This window comes from Equus quagga, chromosome 14 (assembly GCF_021613505.1).
Source record: "Equus quagga isolate Etosha38 chromosome 14, UCLA_HA_Equagga_1.0, whole genome shotgun sequence".
Lineage (NCBI taxonomy): Eukaryota > Metazoa > Chordata > Mammalia > Perissodactyla > Equidae > Equus > Equus quagga.
In genome coordinates, this window is record NC_060280.1 from 30764861 (window position 1) to 30783898 (window position 19038).

Consider the following 19038-nt stretch of genomic DNA (forward strand, 5'->3'; position numbering starts at 1 on the left):
CAGCATAGGCTCTGATTAGATCTGCCTTCCTGGATTAAATCATCAGTCCACTGGCTATTAACAGTGGTTAGTTTTTGAAATTTCTAAAGAATTCCTTTCTTTACATGTGACTAGGTTTATATTGCTTTTTAATCACTTCTGGGGGTTGAGAAATTGCTTCTTTCTTGTTCTTTGTGGAAAATCTGCCTTCAACAGTACTATCCTTCAAGTATTCACTTGTTTTGATTGTCATGGAATAAAAATGTGAATAGAAACTAAAGGAATGTGCTTATGTGATTTATTCAGTGTTAACTCCTATAGTTATAATCTTTGTGGTGTTTTTAAAAATTATTTATATGTCATCCAACTGTTGATTCAGTGAAGCATTCTAGAGAGTCCATGTTTTGTATTCTAGTTGACTGTAATTTTTTGAAGTTTATTTGCAGTTTTTAACCCCTTGATTCTACCCTGTGAAGCAGTTTGATGTCCAGTTCATTTTTTGTTTTTAATGTCTGTTATGTCAGTATTGTTTTGTCTTTCATATCAACTGGAGATCATTAATATTGGATTTTCATTTTTCTCAATATAGTTATAAGTTTAATTTCTTTGTAACTTTTAGATGTAAAGTTTGCTGTTTTAGGCAGGAATGATTTTAGGTCATTGTCAGCCTTGTTTAAATTAGTGTCTAAAAGTTGAAGGTGTAAGGAGTTATATTTTATTACCAATTCTATGAGTCATGTTGTATACTTTTTTAATGTCTGCTCTGTAGAGATTTCCTTTGTATATTGCAAGGTTTTATGTTTCTCATTTGATTTTTTTTAAAAGTCTACAAAAACAGTTGAGGCTCTAGTGCATAAAGAGACAACTAAGAATCTGGGACTTAATAGTTTATATCTGATTTCTATAGATTTAGCCGAGGTGGTCTTTTAAAATAACTATAGCGGTCTATTTTTTTATCCTTTTTTAAAACATTGAAGGTGAATCCCAAACATGAAGAAACCATTTTACATAATCTGTAGTTTGAAGTAACAGGAAGTTTATTGCTTTATTCTCGGAAGTCACACAGACAACATTAGTTTGGGATATAATTATTCATTCACCTAACTTCATATGTGCAAGGCACTAACTATACCAGGGAAATAAACCATTAAGACTTAGTCATTACCCTCTGGGAGTCCCTTAATAGTGGGAGATGTGCAGGCCAACAGCCACATTGCCATGGGGTAAGTGATAACAGAAGGGAATGTCTAAAGCACTCTATAAGCTCAGAGGAGGCATGGATTAGCTTCACTTAGAGGAGTAAGAGAAAGATTCACTGAGGAGATGGCTCGCAGGATGGTAATTGCAGAATGGTGAAGAGGTCACTGATGGTAGGTGGTATTCCCCAAAGAAAGATAGTATGTAGAGACTCTAGATGGATAGAATGTGCTAAGGTGGCTTTGGGGAATGTTGAGTAGTTCAGTGTGCCAGGATTATAGGGGTGCACAGGGTTGGGTAGAGCAGGGTATTGTGTTCTTGGAAAGATAAAGGGCTGTGAATGATGTGGTAATGACTTTGTGCCTCATTTTGTAGGGAGATAAAAACTCCCTGCATTTGAGGATTTGAGGCATGGCATTGGCATGAGTCCACGTGAGATTTTATAACTGGTAGTAGGCTGGAGGGTAGAATAGAAGTGGAGCAGTTGAAAGTGTGGACACCTTTTAGGAGGTTGTTGCTAAAATACAGATTGAGGATAAGAAGGCCTGACATGGCTGTCAGGTTAAAGAAAGAAGGGAAGGTATTCAGAGACAACTTCTCTGAGGGAAGATTGATAGGACTTACTCTCTGATTGGGCTTGAGGCAAAAGGAGGTCGAAGATGACTGATGACGCAAAGATTTTAAAATAAAGTATAAAGTCCAAGGTCAGATTGCTATAAATATAGCAATATTGTCATTGCCTTTCAGGTGTTAGCTGTTCGGATGAAGATGAAAAACCCAGAAAGCGAAGGCGAACAAACTCATCTAGCTCCTCCCCTGTTGTCCTGAAGGAGGTTCCAAAGGCTGTTGTTCCGGTCTCAAAGACCATCACTGTGCCTGTGAGTGGCAGTCCCAAGATGAGCAACATCATGCAGAGCATTGCCAACTCCTTACCACCCCACATGTCTCCTGTGAAAATTACCTTCACCAAACCATCAACACAGACGACAAACACAACAACACAGAAGGTATGTGGTGGAGGGAGTCTCTGTCTGCCAATTGCTATTTGCATCTTTTTTAGTCATTATGATTCAGATTTAACAAACATGCACTGAGTGCTTACTATGTGCTTGGCATTATGCTGCGAATGTTCACCTCTCTTAAATCTGCACATAAGCTTTGGGATAGGTATTATTATTTCACTTCTTGTTGATGAGGCTCAGAGATGCCAAATGCCTTGCCCAATATAACACAGATAGCAGATCTCCCAACTTTAAGGCTTTTGGTCTGTTTTATTATTGTGATGTGATTTGGAAAAAAATGAAAATATAAAAGTTTTTTTAACCTATATTTGGATAACTTTATCTTTAGGAACTCAGTTTTTACTTTGCCAGAGTAACAAAGTTGTCAGAGTCAGGTGTTTCATAGAAGAAAGGAAGGATATGATTAAGTGAATAATTATTGTCTTTTTAAAAATTCTTTGTATGCTATCATTAATTCATTCCTAAACTCTTCACTCAGTATGTTCAAATCATCAGTGTTCTGTCAATTTTATGTTATCAGAACCCTCTAACTTCCCACACTAATCTGGATGCTGATTATGCCCTAGGCTTGTTGCACACCTGTATTTCTGGGAATCTCCCTTCACCATCATGATCTTGGTCTTTCTTGATTTACTCATTTGGTGGAACATATCCTCCAGTAGCTTCTTGGTGTATAGGTGGATGGAAAGTAAATTTTTTGAGACCTTAAATGGTGGACTAAAAATTTCTTTATTGCACCCTGCCACTTTCTTGATGGTTTAGCTAAAGTATTCTAGGTTGGAGGTCATTTTCCCTGAGAATTTTGAAGGTATTGCTCCATTGGCTGTTGGCTTCCAGTATTACTTTTGAGAAGCCCAATACCATTCTAATTTCAGATCCTCTTTTTCTCTTTGAAAACTTTTAGTAACTTTCAGAATTCTGAAATTTTCCTTGGTATGGGTCTTTATTTTATCCATTGGGTTGCATAATCAGTGGCCCTTTTCATTCTAGATACTCATGTCTTTTGATTTTGGGAAGTTTCTTGAAATATTTATCTGATTTTTCTCTGTTCTCTCTTTTTGGATCACCTATTTTTCAGGACGTTGAACTACCTTAATTTTCTTACCTTTTCTGATTCCCATTTTCCGTTGGTGCTTTTTCTTTCTACTATTGTATGGTGGTTAACAGTTCGGATTTTGGAACTAGACTTCCTGAATTCAAATCCCAGTTTTTGCCACTTACTAGCTGTGTGGCTGGGAAGGCTGAGCTCTAGACCTTGAGTGTCCTCACTTGTAGAATAGGAGAGCACTGTATCTGTTTTATAAGGTTTCAGGTGTAAAAATGAAATCATGAACGTAAAACTTAGAATGGAGCCTAGCACATAGGAAATGTTCTCTACGTGTTATTTTCTTTATCCTTTTACTTTGTACTTTATTAAGTCTGTGGTACTTTTCATTTTTGCTACCATACTTTAAATTTCTAGTAGCTCTTGTTCTCTGAAAGTTCCTTTAAAAAAAAAATAGTGTCCTGCTCTTCGTAAAATCACTATATTCTCTTATCTGATCATATTCACGATAACTTTTTTGATGTTTTCTTCTTTCATGGTTTCTCTCTTACCTGTAAGTTCCTTTTATCTATTTGTTTTGATCTCTGTCTTTCATTTCAGAGTTTCCTTAAATGCTGGCTGTCCGTTTATATATGAAAGTGGGCACTAAAAAGCTGACAGAAAGCTCTGTGTGTAGAGTGGGACATGTTGGCTGGTGGCTTTCATTGTAGGTTGACTTAACTGGGCTGTTTGTTGAAAAACACCCCCTACCCCTTTACCTCCACCAGTTATCACTTTCATTAGGGCTTTTTCATGGATTGGTCAGGTTTCCTCAGAAAAGAATCTTCCAGTCTCTTGCCTAGAGTAGTAAGCCTGTCTGCCAGTATTTTGGGAGTAAATGGAGGGAGAGAGCTGGATAGTCTCATCATTCAGTATATAAACTTTACTTAACCCCTCTATTTTTAGCACTGCACCCACCTGCCTCAGTCTGGTATCATCAGATTCACTTGGGTTCAGTCTCTCCCTCAGAATAAATTCCTAGTCTTACTTTGGGATGGGGGAGGATAGCTAGGGATATAAATGCTGCTTAAACAAACTTTCAATTAATTTTTCTCTCTCTAGTCCCACTTTTACTCCCACTTCAAAATATCTGGTGCTCTCAGTTCCTGAGTCTGGGATTCTCTGATACAAGTTGTCTTGTTTTTTGTTCTTCTGTTTGCCATCTTAGGTTTCCACTCTCTTGGGTATGCTTGATCGGTTACTAGTTGTCTGTCTGTTTTCCAGTTTCCAAAATTTTACAGCTGTTGTCTCCTTCTCATTTTGACCTTAGGGGTTTATGTGCCTCTCTCCCTTTTAAAATATCCTTCATACTGTTTTAGAGGGATTTGGGGAAGGGTTAGAGGTACATTCTGGGGTTCAGTGCAGCGTCTTTCCCACCTTTGAATCTTCAGATCCACGAGAACTTTTATTTAAAGAACTTCCTTGAGTTTTCTGGAAAGATGTCATTATGTAATAAAAACAATTATCATTTTCTTAATAAACTGGAAGTGATAATGACCTTATTTGTGGAATAAAATTCTGTTTTCAGTCTCAGGATGAGGCATTATGGTGTAGTGTTAAAATCAAACAAGAATTTTTGTAGTCAAAGAGGCCTGGGTTGGAACCCCAGCTCTTCCACTATGACCTGAGATAAACTAGTCTTTCTAAATCTGTTTACCCATCTGTGAGATGAAAATAATGCCAATCTTATAAGGTTATTGTGAGGATTAAAATGAGATTGGGTATTTTAAACATGCCACATAAGGTATGTACTCAAAAACTGTTAGCTCCCTTCCCTTGCAGGTATTTTATGGAAAGCAGTGTTTTATTTATTGGCACTGTTGAGAATGAGCTGTTCCAAATAAGTGAATTCATCAGTTAACTGAATCTTACCCCTTAATATATAGAAATTGACTATTTTTGATGACTTCTTAAATGTTATACTGAACATAATTTTTGCATTTGTATTTGATGACTTCAAGGTAATCTTTCTGAATATCACTTTTCGTATATTATTATAATATGGTTATTGCTTTCTGGGCTAGCCCTATAATAGGTGTCATCAGCCTAGTATACTCTAGGAGGTTTTAAATCTACTTATTGTTATTTTTTCTACTACCTTCTTTGCTGGGTCTTATTTTGTCAGTAATTTTCTCCTCCCCTCTTCTTGTCTATTCTTTTAATTTGGTATTTGAGAAATAGTGTAGCAAAGTTATAGCTGAAAGAGTACCCGCCTTCCATCCATGTCTTTCTATTCCCTTATTGTGCTTTATTTTTATTCATTATACTTATAACTAGTTGACATTATATCGCATATTTGTTTATTTCCTATTTCTCCCATAGAGTATAAGTTGCTGAGGGTGGAGACCTTGTTTTTATTCATCACTGTATTCCCTAGTGTTTAGAACAGTGCCTGGCATGTAGTAGGTGTTAATTAATATTTGTTGAATGAATGAATGAATAAATGAGTAAATAGATCAGGTTCTAATACTAGCTCTGCCACCTCTCTTGAGCCTCCATTTCCTTATAAAACAAAGATAATAATAGTATAGTAGTACTTACTTCTTAGAGTTATCAGGATAATTAAATGAGATGATTCATGGGAAGTACTTAGTATAGTACATATGAGAGTGCTTAGAAAATGTCACCTACCAGTATTAATTTTTTTAGTTTTCTTTGGTAAACCTATATAAAAATACTAGTAACAAATGGGGTTTACCTATAAGTGAAGTCGATGAGATTGCTTTTTTTGATTCACTGACTTTACCATATCTCTGTTTTTGTTTTTTCTTCTGAATTGTCAATTGGGAATGGATAATTGAGGTTGTCACTTGTGATGCTTATATGAGGGCTTATTTATCTCCAAAGTTATATATGAGCCATACCATGAGATTCCAGGCTCGGAACCTTAGATTTTTCCTACTGTGTTTGAAAAATAAACATTTAACGTAAACTAAATTAAAAATAAGACTCATTCATTCCACAAATATTTATTGAGTATCTACTATGTTCCAGATGCAAAACTGTACTCTTTTACTTCATGTGGACTCATTGCCATTACTTTTGTTATTTGGGCAAGCTGAGTGTGGATAGGACTAATAGATATTCTTTGGGATTTTTAGGTTTTTTTCCTTTTGCTGGGTAATTGGATTTTTTTGAAATTTCAGGCTGTTGCCATTATTGCATTCACCTTGGATTTCTCACAAATCCTATGCCAGTCAACTTAGGAATTATTTTAGGTAAAGTAAAATTTTGCATTAAGTATAATTATGAATTTGTGGACTTGATTCAAATTCAGATAGGTCATCTATTTTCAGGGTAGACAAATTTCCACCTATATTAATGTGGTGCCTTCATTTTAAGTATAACAGTTGGTACAGCACTTATATAAACAAAGCAACAGAATATAGCTTTATGCTTTCACGTGCTTGATTGATATTTTTCATTTTATCCTTAGGGTGCAAGTCCCAGCACTCTTAAGGAGTTTTTGTGAGTGCTAGAAGGTCAGTAATTTGAATTATGGCCTGAATAAACACTGTTGGGTTCACTTGGTTTCAAAATCCCTTTATTTTCCCTGTCGTAATAAGTGACTTTAAAGTGCCAGTAATTTCTTCAGGGTGGATCTCTGACTTTGGATAACCCCTTTTCAGATCAGAAATCAACTTTCAGACTGAAAACTCAAAGTGTGTTTTATCATTTGTGTCTATAACCTAAAACATGCTCTTAAAGACTCCAGATTTATTTTGCTGAAATTTTGTTGTCTTCATGTTAGAACCCTACATGCATACTCTAGTTCTAAAATTGCAGATATTTGACACAAGTATGAATGCTTGTTCTTCCCTGCCCATGACAGACATTGCTAATTAACTGTGGCATACTTTCCTGCCAAGCCTTGGTGAGTCCTCATCTGTGCCGCAGAGTCCTTATAAACACTGTCCTCCAGGCAGCTGCTACTGTAGTTTGGAATTGGCAAATGTGAAACCTAATTGCCATTACTACTCTAATTGGTTTGGCTGTGGTAGTAGCTGTGAGTTCTTTGGATTCTCAGGGGTATCAGAATTTGGGGAAAAGATATATACAGTGCTTTAATGAAACAAAAATAGAGTGCATTAAAATATATTTCCAGATTGGTATGATCTATAATGCCTTTCTGATATCTTTTTGACATTTAGTAAGTAGTACTAATAAGTACTATTTGTTGACTGCCAAATATTGACCACCTGCTATGTGCCTAGCACTATGTTAGATGCTTCACATCATTATCTCGTTTAACCTTTGTAATGATTTGCATGGTAGGTGTTATTATCCCTATTTTATAGATGGAAATTGGAGCCCAGAGATTTTAACATGTCTATGGGCCTGCCATTTGTCAGTGGCAAAGGCAGGATTAAGCTTAGGTTCATTTGACTCTTAAACCTCTGGTCTTTTTACCATATTAGTCTACTTCTTCTCAGTTTATATGATGGCTGATGGTTGGTTTTGTATTTTTTACTTTTTTTTGTTTTTGTTTTTGTTAGCCCTGAGCTAACATCTGTTGCCAATCTTCCTCCTTTTTTTTTTTGCTTGAGGAAGATTAGACCTGAGCTAACATCTGTGCCAGTCTTCCTCTACTTTGTATGTGAGATGCCTCCACAGCGTGGCTGATGAGTGGAGTAGGTCTGCACCTGGGATCCAAACCCATGAACCCAGGCTGCCAAAGTGGAGCACATGGAACTTTAACCAGTTGGCCATAGGGCCGGCCCCCGATGATGGTTTTTGTAATAATGCTGCATAGTGTTGCTGATTAAGTCTGTGTAGAAGTATGCCGGTCGACTCTATAAAGGTGTTTACTGGTCAAGGCTTGTTTGTCTCTCTTGACTCCTCAAATAATCAACAAACTCCTTAAAGTAATGAACCTGTACTTATGTCTTAGAATTCTCTGTAATGTTGGAAATATATAAAAATGATATAGTTAAAGCTTCTTTGAGGTGTAGGTACTGACTATAGACATACTTGGTAAATTTTGACTAATTTAACTTTAGGCCTTCTTTAGAACTGATATAAAAATGAAAAAGAATTTCTCCCTTAAATTCTTTGGATTTTTCAAAGCAATTTTCTGTCCTAGGTAGGTACAAGTAATTTTGGGGAAAGAATTTGGAAGAAGACACTCTGCTCTGTTTTGGGTATCACTACACCACCATTATACTCACCCAGAACTGTGATACTGCAGATTTGTAAATGATTTTTGTGTTCTCAACTATAAAATGGGGATAATAATAGTATCTGTGTTAATAGGATTTTGGGGAGATTTAAATAAGCAAGTGCATATTAGCTCTAGGAGTTCATCTTGATTATGTTCTTTTTCTTAACCCTACCATTTCTGTACATCAAGTCCTATTGACTCTACCTCTTAAAATAATCTGAATCTGATCACTTCTCTTTATTTCCATTACTAACACCCCAGTCCAAGCAGCTTTGTCGTTTCTTTCCTGGTCTACTGTTATAGCTTCTTTACTAGTCTCGTTGCTTCTGCACTTGCCTCTTACCATGTAGCAGCTAGAATGATCTTTTAAAATATAAAGCAAATTTTGTTTCCCTACTTAAAATCTTCTCATGGCTTCCCATTATACTTACTGTAAAATTTTAATGCTTTACTCTAGCTTTACAAATTTGATCCGGCTTCTGCTTTCTTTTCCAACCCCTGCTTGCCCTCTATGCTTTTGCTCCACTGGCTTTTTTTCTGTTTTTAAATACATCAATTATTTCCCACCTTAGACACTTTGCACCATCCTCTTCTCTCTGCCTGAAATGCTGTGTCCCTATATCTACAGGTTTCTGGCCGTTCTTCTAAGCCTTGAAGTATCTTTCTTGCATCTTTTTTTCTCCATTCTCTGTATCCAAGCCATGAGCAAATCTTGTTGGTTTTCTTTTAAATATGTTCAGAATCTGTTCACTTTGTACCACAAACACTTTAGTCACCATCATCTCTGCTTGGTTTATCGTAGGAGCCTCCTAATTTGACTCCCTGTTTCTACTGTCTCTGCCCTACTGTACTTTTCACCTAGCAGATAAGAGTATTGCTTTTTAAAAAATACTTTATTTTTTAGAACAGTTTTAGATTTACAAAAAAATTGAGAAAATAATACAGACAGTTCTCATATACTCTGCACTGTTTCCCCTATTCTTAACATTTTATATTAGTATGATACATTTCTTATAATCAATGAACCAACCTTAATGCCTTAATATTAACTAAAGTCCCTGGTTTATTCAGATTTCTTTAGTTTTTACCTATTGTCTTTTTCTGTTAAAGGATTCCACATTACATTTACTTGTTATGTCTCCTTAGGCTCCTCTTGGCTGTGAAAATTTCTCAGACTTTCCCTGTGTTTGATGACCTTGACAGTTTTGAGGAATACTGGTCAAGTATTTTCTAGGATGCCCCACTGTTGGAGTTTGTCTGATGTTTTTCTTATGATTAGACTAGGGTTATGGGTTTTCAGAAGAAAGACCATAGAGGTAAAGTGCCATTTGCATCACATCATATCAAGGGTATATACTATCAACATCATCTTAAATCATCTAGTCCTCTATTACTTCTCTGAATCTGTCTCCTTCTACTTTCTGCCTTATAAATTCCAATCCTGTTCATTAGGTCCTTGAAGTTTCTTGAACATACCAAGCTTACTTCTGCCTCAGGACCTTTGTATTTACTGCTCCCTGTGCCATTGGGTGCTCTTCCTCTAGGTAGTAACATAGTTCACACCCCACCTACTTTTAGTTTCTGCTAAAATGTCACCTTATCAGAGAGATCTTCATTGAATACTTTATAAAAACTCATACAGCACTCCTGTTACCCTTTATTTCCTATCCTGCTTTATTGTCTCTCCTATTTATCTCTACATGACATACTTTTTTGTTTATTTTTTCTCTCCCCCTACTAGAATGTAGCTCCATGAAAGTATGAACCCTGTCTCTTTTGTTCATTCCACTATCCCCAGCATCTAGAACCATGCCGGGCACATAGTAGATGCTCAACAAGTATGTATAAATGAGTGACTATCCAAATTACTTTCCAGAGAGATTGTGCCAATTTATACTCCCTAAGCAGTATATCGAAATGCATACTTTGCTGTATCTTATACAGCATTGAATGTTGTCTTTTAAAATGTTTGGTTGGTAAAAATTTTTTCTTTGAAATGCATTTTGATGATTACTAGTAAAGGAAAGCTTTCATATATTTTTAACTATATATTTCTCTTTGTTGAATTGTTTCTTCATATCTGTTAAGCTATTTTTGAATTGTATATAACTAACTGCAAGTTTAGATACATTAGTAGCATAGTAGGTACATGAAAATAACTTATTTTTCCTTCCTTAGGTTATTATAGTGACCACATCACCAAGTTCAACCTTCGTGCCCAACATTCTCTCCAAATCCCATAACTATGCAGCAGTCACTAAGCTTGTACCAACATCAGTCATTGCTTCCACAACCCAGAAGCCGCCAGTGGTTATAACTGCTTCACAGTCCTCGCTGGTCAGTAGCAGCAGCAGCGGCAGCAGCAGTTCTACACCGTCACCTGTTCCTAATACGGTTGCAGTAACAGCTGTGGTGTCCTCCACACCGTCTGTGGTCATGTCAACAGTAGCACAAGGTGAGTGATTCACCGTGTAATTCTCTCCCTCTGCTGTATGGGAATTTTGAAGAAAATTCTAGGTGTGTTTTTCTGCTTTGGGTGTGAATGTTCCTACTGTTATATCAGAGATTACCACTCCCCCTCTCCCAGTTTGAGAATGTTAAGATAGTGGGTTATCTCAGTTTTCTTATATTAATATGCTTACCAAGATTTTGTTTTCAAATACATACTACCTAGTCACCTAGGCAATTAACATTCACAGGATGTAGCTTAATCTTGTCAGAAAATACTTCAAAGGCATATACAAATATCTTTAATGAAATTTTTAAATGAGGAACTTGAAATTATTTTACTATAGGTCCTTCAGAAGAAACGTTAATTATACAATCGCTTCAAAGTAAGTTGCCCAGTGATAAGAAGTATGGGGAAGAGGATAATTTCAAGGACATGCCATTCACCTTTTCTTCAGTCTCCTATATTTTCTGTATAGGTGGATGATGGGAGGTATTGATAGGAACTGAGGCTGAACTGAAGGTCAGTTGCTACTTAATAGCAGAGGAACGGAAATGTGGAACCCTCAGTTCCATGTTAGCGTAAATCAGCTTAGCTCTCTTCCATATCTTTGTGTTCCTGCCATGGAAAGGCAAATAGCACACTGTTGGAAATTTTCTTTTTAGTGTGGGTAAGTCTTAAGATGGAGATCAGAGGCAAGCATTTATTATGCAGACTTTATACCCATGGTTGTAGTCTATCAAAGGGAGCATAGGAGCAATATAGAACAGTACTTAGTGTTAGTTTTCATTGAATTTTAGTTGAACAATATATAGCTTAAGATAGACTGGGACTTGGAAATATTCTAGTTTATGAACTAGTAGTGAATGCAAGCACCCAAATAGGAAAGCACAGCCTTCTTCTTAATTGCTTTAGTAATGTTTAGTGTGTTCTATGTAACTGTATTAACACGGAAGAGGTTACCTAGATGTGGGTGTGATCGGTATTCCTTAACTCTACAGCCCTAATGGTATGAAAACATCTCTATTTTCTGGCTCTAATACCCATTTAATGTCTCAATCAATGACAGGTAATAGCAGGCTTGAAATTTTCTTATATTTGTTACCTTAAGTAATTTTTTAAAACCATTCCAACTTTTCTATTTTCATAACAGTAGACTATAATATAGTATTATTAAAAATAGAAATAATTTTAATATAGATAATCTGTTTAAAATATTGGTTGCAGACATGATCCAAGTTCACCATTTCAATATTTGAAGGCGAGAGAAGGAAAGGCCACCTGTCTCCCCACCTTTCTGACCCCTGTTTCAAAACTATCATCCATGGATAGTTGTTTTTCCCTTTTATTACTCGTCACACAGTTTGCTCAAGTTTTACTGTATTAGAAAGATTACTGTTCTTCTAAAGAAGATGTGATGTGTGATAAGAAGGGTATTTCTCTTAGTTACTAATGAAATATCTTTAGGCAAAATGAATATTCCATGCTTCTGTTTTTCATTCTTAATTTTCTCCAGGTATCTTCTGAATCTCTTGGGAACTTAATGACTTTCCTATTTTCTCCTTTGCTTCTTAGCATCCTGTATTTCTTCGAGCCGTAAGTAGTTGTAGGGGAGCTGTACAACACATCTCAGAGATTTCTCATAAATTCACTGGAATTCTATAGAGCATGAGAAATGTAAAAGTAAACTATCTAAGTAGATACTATAGGAAACTATATGATTATTCTGAATTTTTGTTTGAGATATTTAATTTAGATATTATTAGTGCTAAGAAATTAAGATTTATTTTTTAAAAAGGTAAATGTTATTGGAAGTGGCAGTATACAGACTGCAGTTGTGATTCTGACTGGAGGACTTCTGTAGCAGCTCCTGTGTGGTTACCTGGGGCACAAGGGCATTCAGTGTGTGCTTCTGTTGGGGATTAGAGACAGGCTCTTTTAGAGCTGATGTATCTCTCTCTGGTTATTCTTGTAGGGGCAGCTGGTGGTAGAAGGGGAGAAGAGTCTTAGTAGTAGTAACTTGGTGGGTGACCCCATGTTTGTAAATGTAGAGATGGTTCCAAAGGTCGGGAGTAGGGGCATTGCATATGGTTGGCTCATGCTGTGGAAGGGAAAGGAACTCTTTAATATTCAGAATAGGGAGTTCTTAAAATTCTACCAATTAGAAGGTTTTTCTGAGTTGATCATCTACATGAAAGGATAATTAAAATTTTTGATTATGGAAAATTCCAAACATACATAAGTAGCGAGAGTGGCAAAATGAACCCCCATGTGCCCGTTATCCAGCTTCAGGGATAAGCAACACATGATCAGTATTGTTTCATCTGTACCTGCTATTTCCCTCCACACACCCCTGAGCTGTAATGTTTTGAAGCTAATCCCAGATATCATATAATTAGTTATAAATATTTCAGTTTGTATCTCTAAAAAAGATCACAGCTCACAATACCACTATCACAGCTAGAATTTTTAACAATAATTTCTTGATATCATAAAATCTCTAGTTAGTATCCAAATTTCCTTGATCATGTCATAAAAAAAAATCTTTTTTTTGAGTTAGGATCCAAATAAGATGAACACATTAGTTGATATGGTTATGTTTTTGTTTTTTTTTTAACGTATAGCTCTCTCTACCTTTTTTCCCCTTTTCTTTTAATTTATTTATTAAGGAAATCAGCCATTTTTCCTAAGAGTTTTTCATATTCTGGATTTTGCTGATTTTTATCTCCATGGTGTGGTTTAACAAGTTCTCCTGTTCCGTGTATTTCCATAAAACTGATAGTTAAATCAAGAAGCTTGATCAGATTCAAGTCTGCTTGTCTTTGGAGATAGGGGAATGGACATTTCGTAAGTAGTCTTGTGGTATTTTCTGTTGCATCTCTTCAAGGGGTGTGTGTCTGGTTTCTCTCTTTAATGATATTAACTTTGATTGGTAGGTACAAGTATTACCAAATGTTTAATAGCTATTGATAATCTTTGCCTTGATCATTATTTTATTGGTAGTTACAAAGTGAATTTTATCTTTTTTTTTTCATTTGTTAGCTAAAATTCTTAAAGAAGAGCTTTCTCTTATTACTGTTTTCCCTGAGATCCAATTCTTGTAGGAAAAGAAGGATAAATGCCTGATTATTACCCTTTATTTATATGTTTTCAGATAATGAGTTGGTTCAGTGACCAATGAGATTTTTACTCCCCAATTCATTAAGATTTTTGATGTCTGTCAATCCATTGCAGATAAGTCTTTTGGTGCTCAAACTGTCCCATCCATTTCAGTGGGAGCCTCTTCAAATTGACTACTAAATTCTTTTGACACGACCACATTAGTCCTTAATAGCTTTCTAATTTCGTGGTATGGCAAGGTGTCCCGGGTTCATCTTGTGCATTTTCTGCCCCAGATTCAGAATTAGACGTTTCTTTAAGGAGCCCTGGTTTCCTAGTGAGAAATAGTGTTTAGACACCACAATCTGGGTGCTTTGGGGTTGGTCATTGTTTCTAGATCTTTTCTGTGGACAGACCTCAAGTCCTTTATTGTAACGAGGAAATACATCATTAGTTTGCACTGATGTTACCAATTCCAATTTAGAATTATGGGGGTTTTACTTCTTTGTTTTTCTATTTGTATAATTGTATCTTTTTTCTCCTCCTATACTGAAAATTCTGGTTCCTAATGATTAATAAAATTATGTATTTGATGTATACTGTAATATATAATAGTTTCAGAATAACAAAACCAATATGATGACTAACAATATGATTACTGAACAAAATTTAAGATTTCATTATGGTTATTTTGGTTCTTAGGATGTTCTCACTAAAGATATACAGTCAAATTAGTATATTTTAAAGTCACTTGAAATAACTTCCTCTGTGGTTAAGCTCTAATTTGGTATACAATTAGGGTAATTTCTTTCATTTTGTTTTATTTTTATGGATTACATTTTAAAATTTTTGACTTAATTTCGTTTATACTTATGTAAAATATTTATGTAGTTCCAAATTCAAATCTACAAAACAAGGTGTGTTCTGAGAAGTCTACCTTTGATCTACAGTTCTTATACTTTGTTTTATCCTTACCTGACAGCTAACCTTTTTTTCCTTTACAGTAGTCTCCCCATACCTGCTGTTTCACTTTCTATGATTTCAGTCACCCATGGTCAACTGCAGCCCAAAAATATTAAATGAAAAATTTCGGAAATAAACAATTCATAAGTTTTAAATTGCCTGCTGTTCCGAGTAGCGTGATGAAATCTTGTGCCGTCCCACTTTGTCCCACCTGAGAAGTAAATCATCCCTTTGTCCTGCACATGCTACCCACCCGCCTGTTAGTCACTTCATAGCCAGTCTCAGTTATCAGATATACTGTCACCATATCGCAGTGCTTGCCTTCAAGTAACCCTTATTTTACTCAATAATGGCTCTGATGCGCAAGAGTAGTGATGCTGGAAATTTGGATCTGCCAAAGAGAAGTTATTGTTGTTAATCTCTTATGGTGCTTAATTTATAAATTAAACTTTATCATTGGTTTGTATGTATAGGAAAAAACAGTATATATGGGGTTTGGTACTATCCATGGTTTCAGGCATCCACTGGAGGTCTTGGAACTTATCCCCCATGGATAAGGGGGGGGCTACTGTAATTTTTTTATCCTTCCTTTTTTTAACATATAAGCAAATATGTATATAGTATATTTCCCCTTTTGCTTAGATAAAAGGTAACAGATTATACACTCTGCTGTGCACTTTAATGTTTGGAACGGGTAATTTTTAACTTGGTGATTATAAGTCTGGTGCTGGTAATACAGAAAAAGTGATAGTTGAAATGTGCTTTGTGTATATAGAAGGAAGTAGTTTGTTTTAGTGGACTGCTTTTTCACATTTGATTTCTTTTTTCCCTCTCTAGATTGCATATTTATTAGAGCAGAAAGTGTAAATAGCTTTTTTAAATATCTCTTAAATCCATCTGACTCCTCCTATTCCTCATTAACCGAAGAATGGGCTGCTGTTTATTGCTCACATTGATTACTGTGGCCTTTCTACTTTTTATTCTATTTGTTTCTCAGATAAATCTTGTTGCCATTTTCTTCTCACTTTGGTGAGAGAAGTTTTCTTTCATTTCATTGTTCTCCTCATATTCTTTGTGGACTTCATGGATTATTTACCCAATACTGTGACAGTCTTCTGCTGACCTTTTATTTCCCTCCTTGACCCCACTTCAACACATTACGTCCAGTTACATTGTGTCTACTAATACTCCTGTTCTCTTCACTGTATTTATTTTCTTTAGGGTGGCCCTGAATGCAGTTCCTGTTTTCCATTTCTTTCTTTCTTTTTTTTTTTTTTGAGGAAGATTAGCCCTGAGCTAACTATTGCCAATCCTCCTCTTTTTGCTGAGGAAGCCTGGCCTTGAGCTAACATCTGTGCCCTCTTCCTCTACTTTATACATGGGATGCCTACCATAGAATGGCTTTTGCCAAGCAGTGCCATGTCCGCACCCAGGATGCGAACCGGTGAACCCCGGGCCACTGGGAAGCGGAACGTGCGAACTTAACCACTGTGCCACCGGGCTGGCCCTGTTTTCCATTTCTGTTTCATGAAATCCTGCTTTTAGGAAATCCCCCAACCCTGTCAATTCAAATGTGGTCCTCATTTAACATCCAAGTTTTTTAAAATCAAAAAGTATTAGTGGATTAAATAATTTTAGAGAACAATGGAGAACAAAAGCCCATTAGTAATCCCACCACTCTATTACAACAGCACTTTCCATTTTATATATTATTTCCTTTTGACCCATATGATATTTTTTATTGATTTGAAATGAAAAATCTGTATTTCATTTGGTATCATACTTTGTTCATGTTACATTGCTTCATTAACATTCTTCTATTTTTCTATAATTATTCTCATTTTTTTCAGTGCTGTTTAATATTTCTATTACTATTACATAATTCACTAAATTATTTCCTTAATGTTGGATATTTAGATTATTTCCAGGTTTTGATATTACAGATTTAACTATAGTGAACATTTTTTGAATTTAATTGACCCCTCTATTTTCTTAAAACCAGATCTCAGGAGCAGGATTACCAGATCAAAGGGTTGGAATTTCTTTGTAGAGTTTGCTAATTGCCATATTTTAGCTCCCTGAACTTTATCATCTTGAAATATTTCACTAGTGTGTATCCACTATGAAGTCTTTGTTCTTCCTGTTTGCTAAAGAAAGGGGGGTATTTCTAGATGATTTCTAGAATTAAAAAAAAATTTTGAATGGCATACTGTTTAACCAGTCAAGTTGCTTAATACTTGATTTTTTTCTTTTATCACGATGGGTATAAGATAAAATATAGGTAATATTCTTACAGTTATGTATCTTCTTTCCCTTTCATTTATATGACTTTGTTTTTTGATGTCTTTTTGGCTTCATTCTTTCTCTAGGGCTCATGTTAAAACACTAAGTATTTCATATTTATTCAAAATTACTGATGTAGCCTGAATTGTATGTAATTCCTCCAGATATGAACTATTATGTTTGTTTCACTGGTATTCACAGCCGCCTGTATTCTTTTGGGCATTCAAATGTTTAATAAATTGTTCACAGCCGCTAGATTGTTAATATCTAAATTGAATTGCAAAATGCAATGAATAATTGAATGACTTTACATAAATCTGCATTGACAGAGTGATTGGTGTTTACCAATAAAAAAATTTATCATCTCGTGAAACCAAACGTCTAGAAGCAAGGAAGTTCCAGTTAAGTTATATAGTAGCTCACTGGAGCCGTCAGGGAGTTTTTTTTTCCACCTTTCTTCCCTGCGTTTCTTGGTGTATCAGCTTTTTTCCATGGTAGCTCCCATCGTGGTTGCAAGATGAGTGCAGCAGTTCCATGAATCACATCCAGATATCACAGTGGGCACAGGATAATCCCCTTCTGTGGGTCTCTCTTAGGAAATAGAAAACCTTTCCCAGAAGTCCCTGGGAGGTGATTCCCCTCATGTCTTTTTATCTGTTTCGTATACCCTAGCCTAAACTAGTCCCTGGCAAAAAGGAATGGGGCCATCTTGACTAGCTTATTAGATCAATTAGGAATTGACTTCCAGTGTTGGCTTGGGGCCAACTTCTCCTAAAGTCCATGCCAGTGCCCAGGAATGTACATCCTTTGGAGGGAGAAAATGGGGTTCTGTTAGAAAGGAGAAAGGGCAGAGAAGAAAGAAAATTAGTCAGGCAACCAAGAGTGTATGCTGCATTAGATTATTTAATAAATAATTTTTAAACAATTGACTTTTCATTTGGTCTTATGCATGTCAGTGAAATTAAATTGGTTGATGGAATTGTTCAAATTTTCCTCCTTTTTATCTTTTTTTTTCACTTGTTATATTAGTTACTGAGAGAGGAGTATAAAAATGTCCAGCTGTAATTGTGGCTTTGTACATTTCTCCCTTTAACTGTCAGTTTTGTCTCACGTATTTTGAGCTCTGTTACGAGGTGCATGAACAGTTAGGATTGATGTCTCCTCTTGATGAAGTGACTTCCTTCTTCCTTTTCATTATGAAGTATTGCTCTTTTTCTCTGGTAATACGGCTTGTTTTGATGTCTACCTTTCCTGATATTAATATAGCCACTACAACTTTCTTATAATTAGTGTTTGCATAATATATCTTTTTCATCCTTTTAATTTTAACACATCTGTGCCTTTGTATTTAAAATGCTTTTCTTATGAGAATTGTATAGTTAGGTCTTACCTTTTTGTCCAATCTGACCATCTCTGCTTTTTAATTGAAATGTTTTGTTCGTTTACATTTAATGTAATTATAAATATGATTGACTTTATACCATCTTGATAATTGTTTTTTATTCATCCTTTCTGTTCTTTATTTTTCCTTCTTTTGGAGTTTTTTTTTTTTTTTAAAGATTCCATTGCCTTATTAGCTACATATATATATATATATTTTTTTTTTAATAGTTTCTATAGAGTAGGGTTCTTAACCTCCACATATGGACTTTTTGGACTGATAACTCTTTGTTGTGAGGGGCTGACCTGTGTATTATAGGATGTTTAGCAGACCTCTACCTACTATATACTAGTAGACACACTCTGTCATGACAATAAACAATGTCTCCAGTGATTGCCAAATATCCTGTGGGGAGGGGGT

The 19038-nt window shown here is 35.6% G+C and overlaps 1 protein-coding gene across 11 annotated transcripts in view; it reads left to right on the top strand.

The window, feature by feature from the left end:
* Positions 1–19038, top strand: part of EMSY (EMSY transcriptional repressor, BRCA2 interacting) — a 97097-nt gene that overhangs the window by 16648 nt on the left and 61411 nt on the right. For all 11 annotated transcript variants that reach the window (XM_046685785.1, XM_046685779.1, XM_046685783.1 and 8 more), the window contains 2 exons: positions 1924–2183; positions 10622–10898. In XM_046685785.1, the coding sequence (XP_046541741.1) occupies positions 1924–2183; positions 10622–10898 (537 nt within the window). The remainder of the gene's footprint in view (positions 1–1923; positions 2184–10621; positions 10899–19038) is intronic.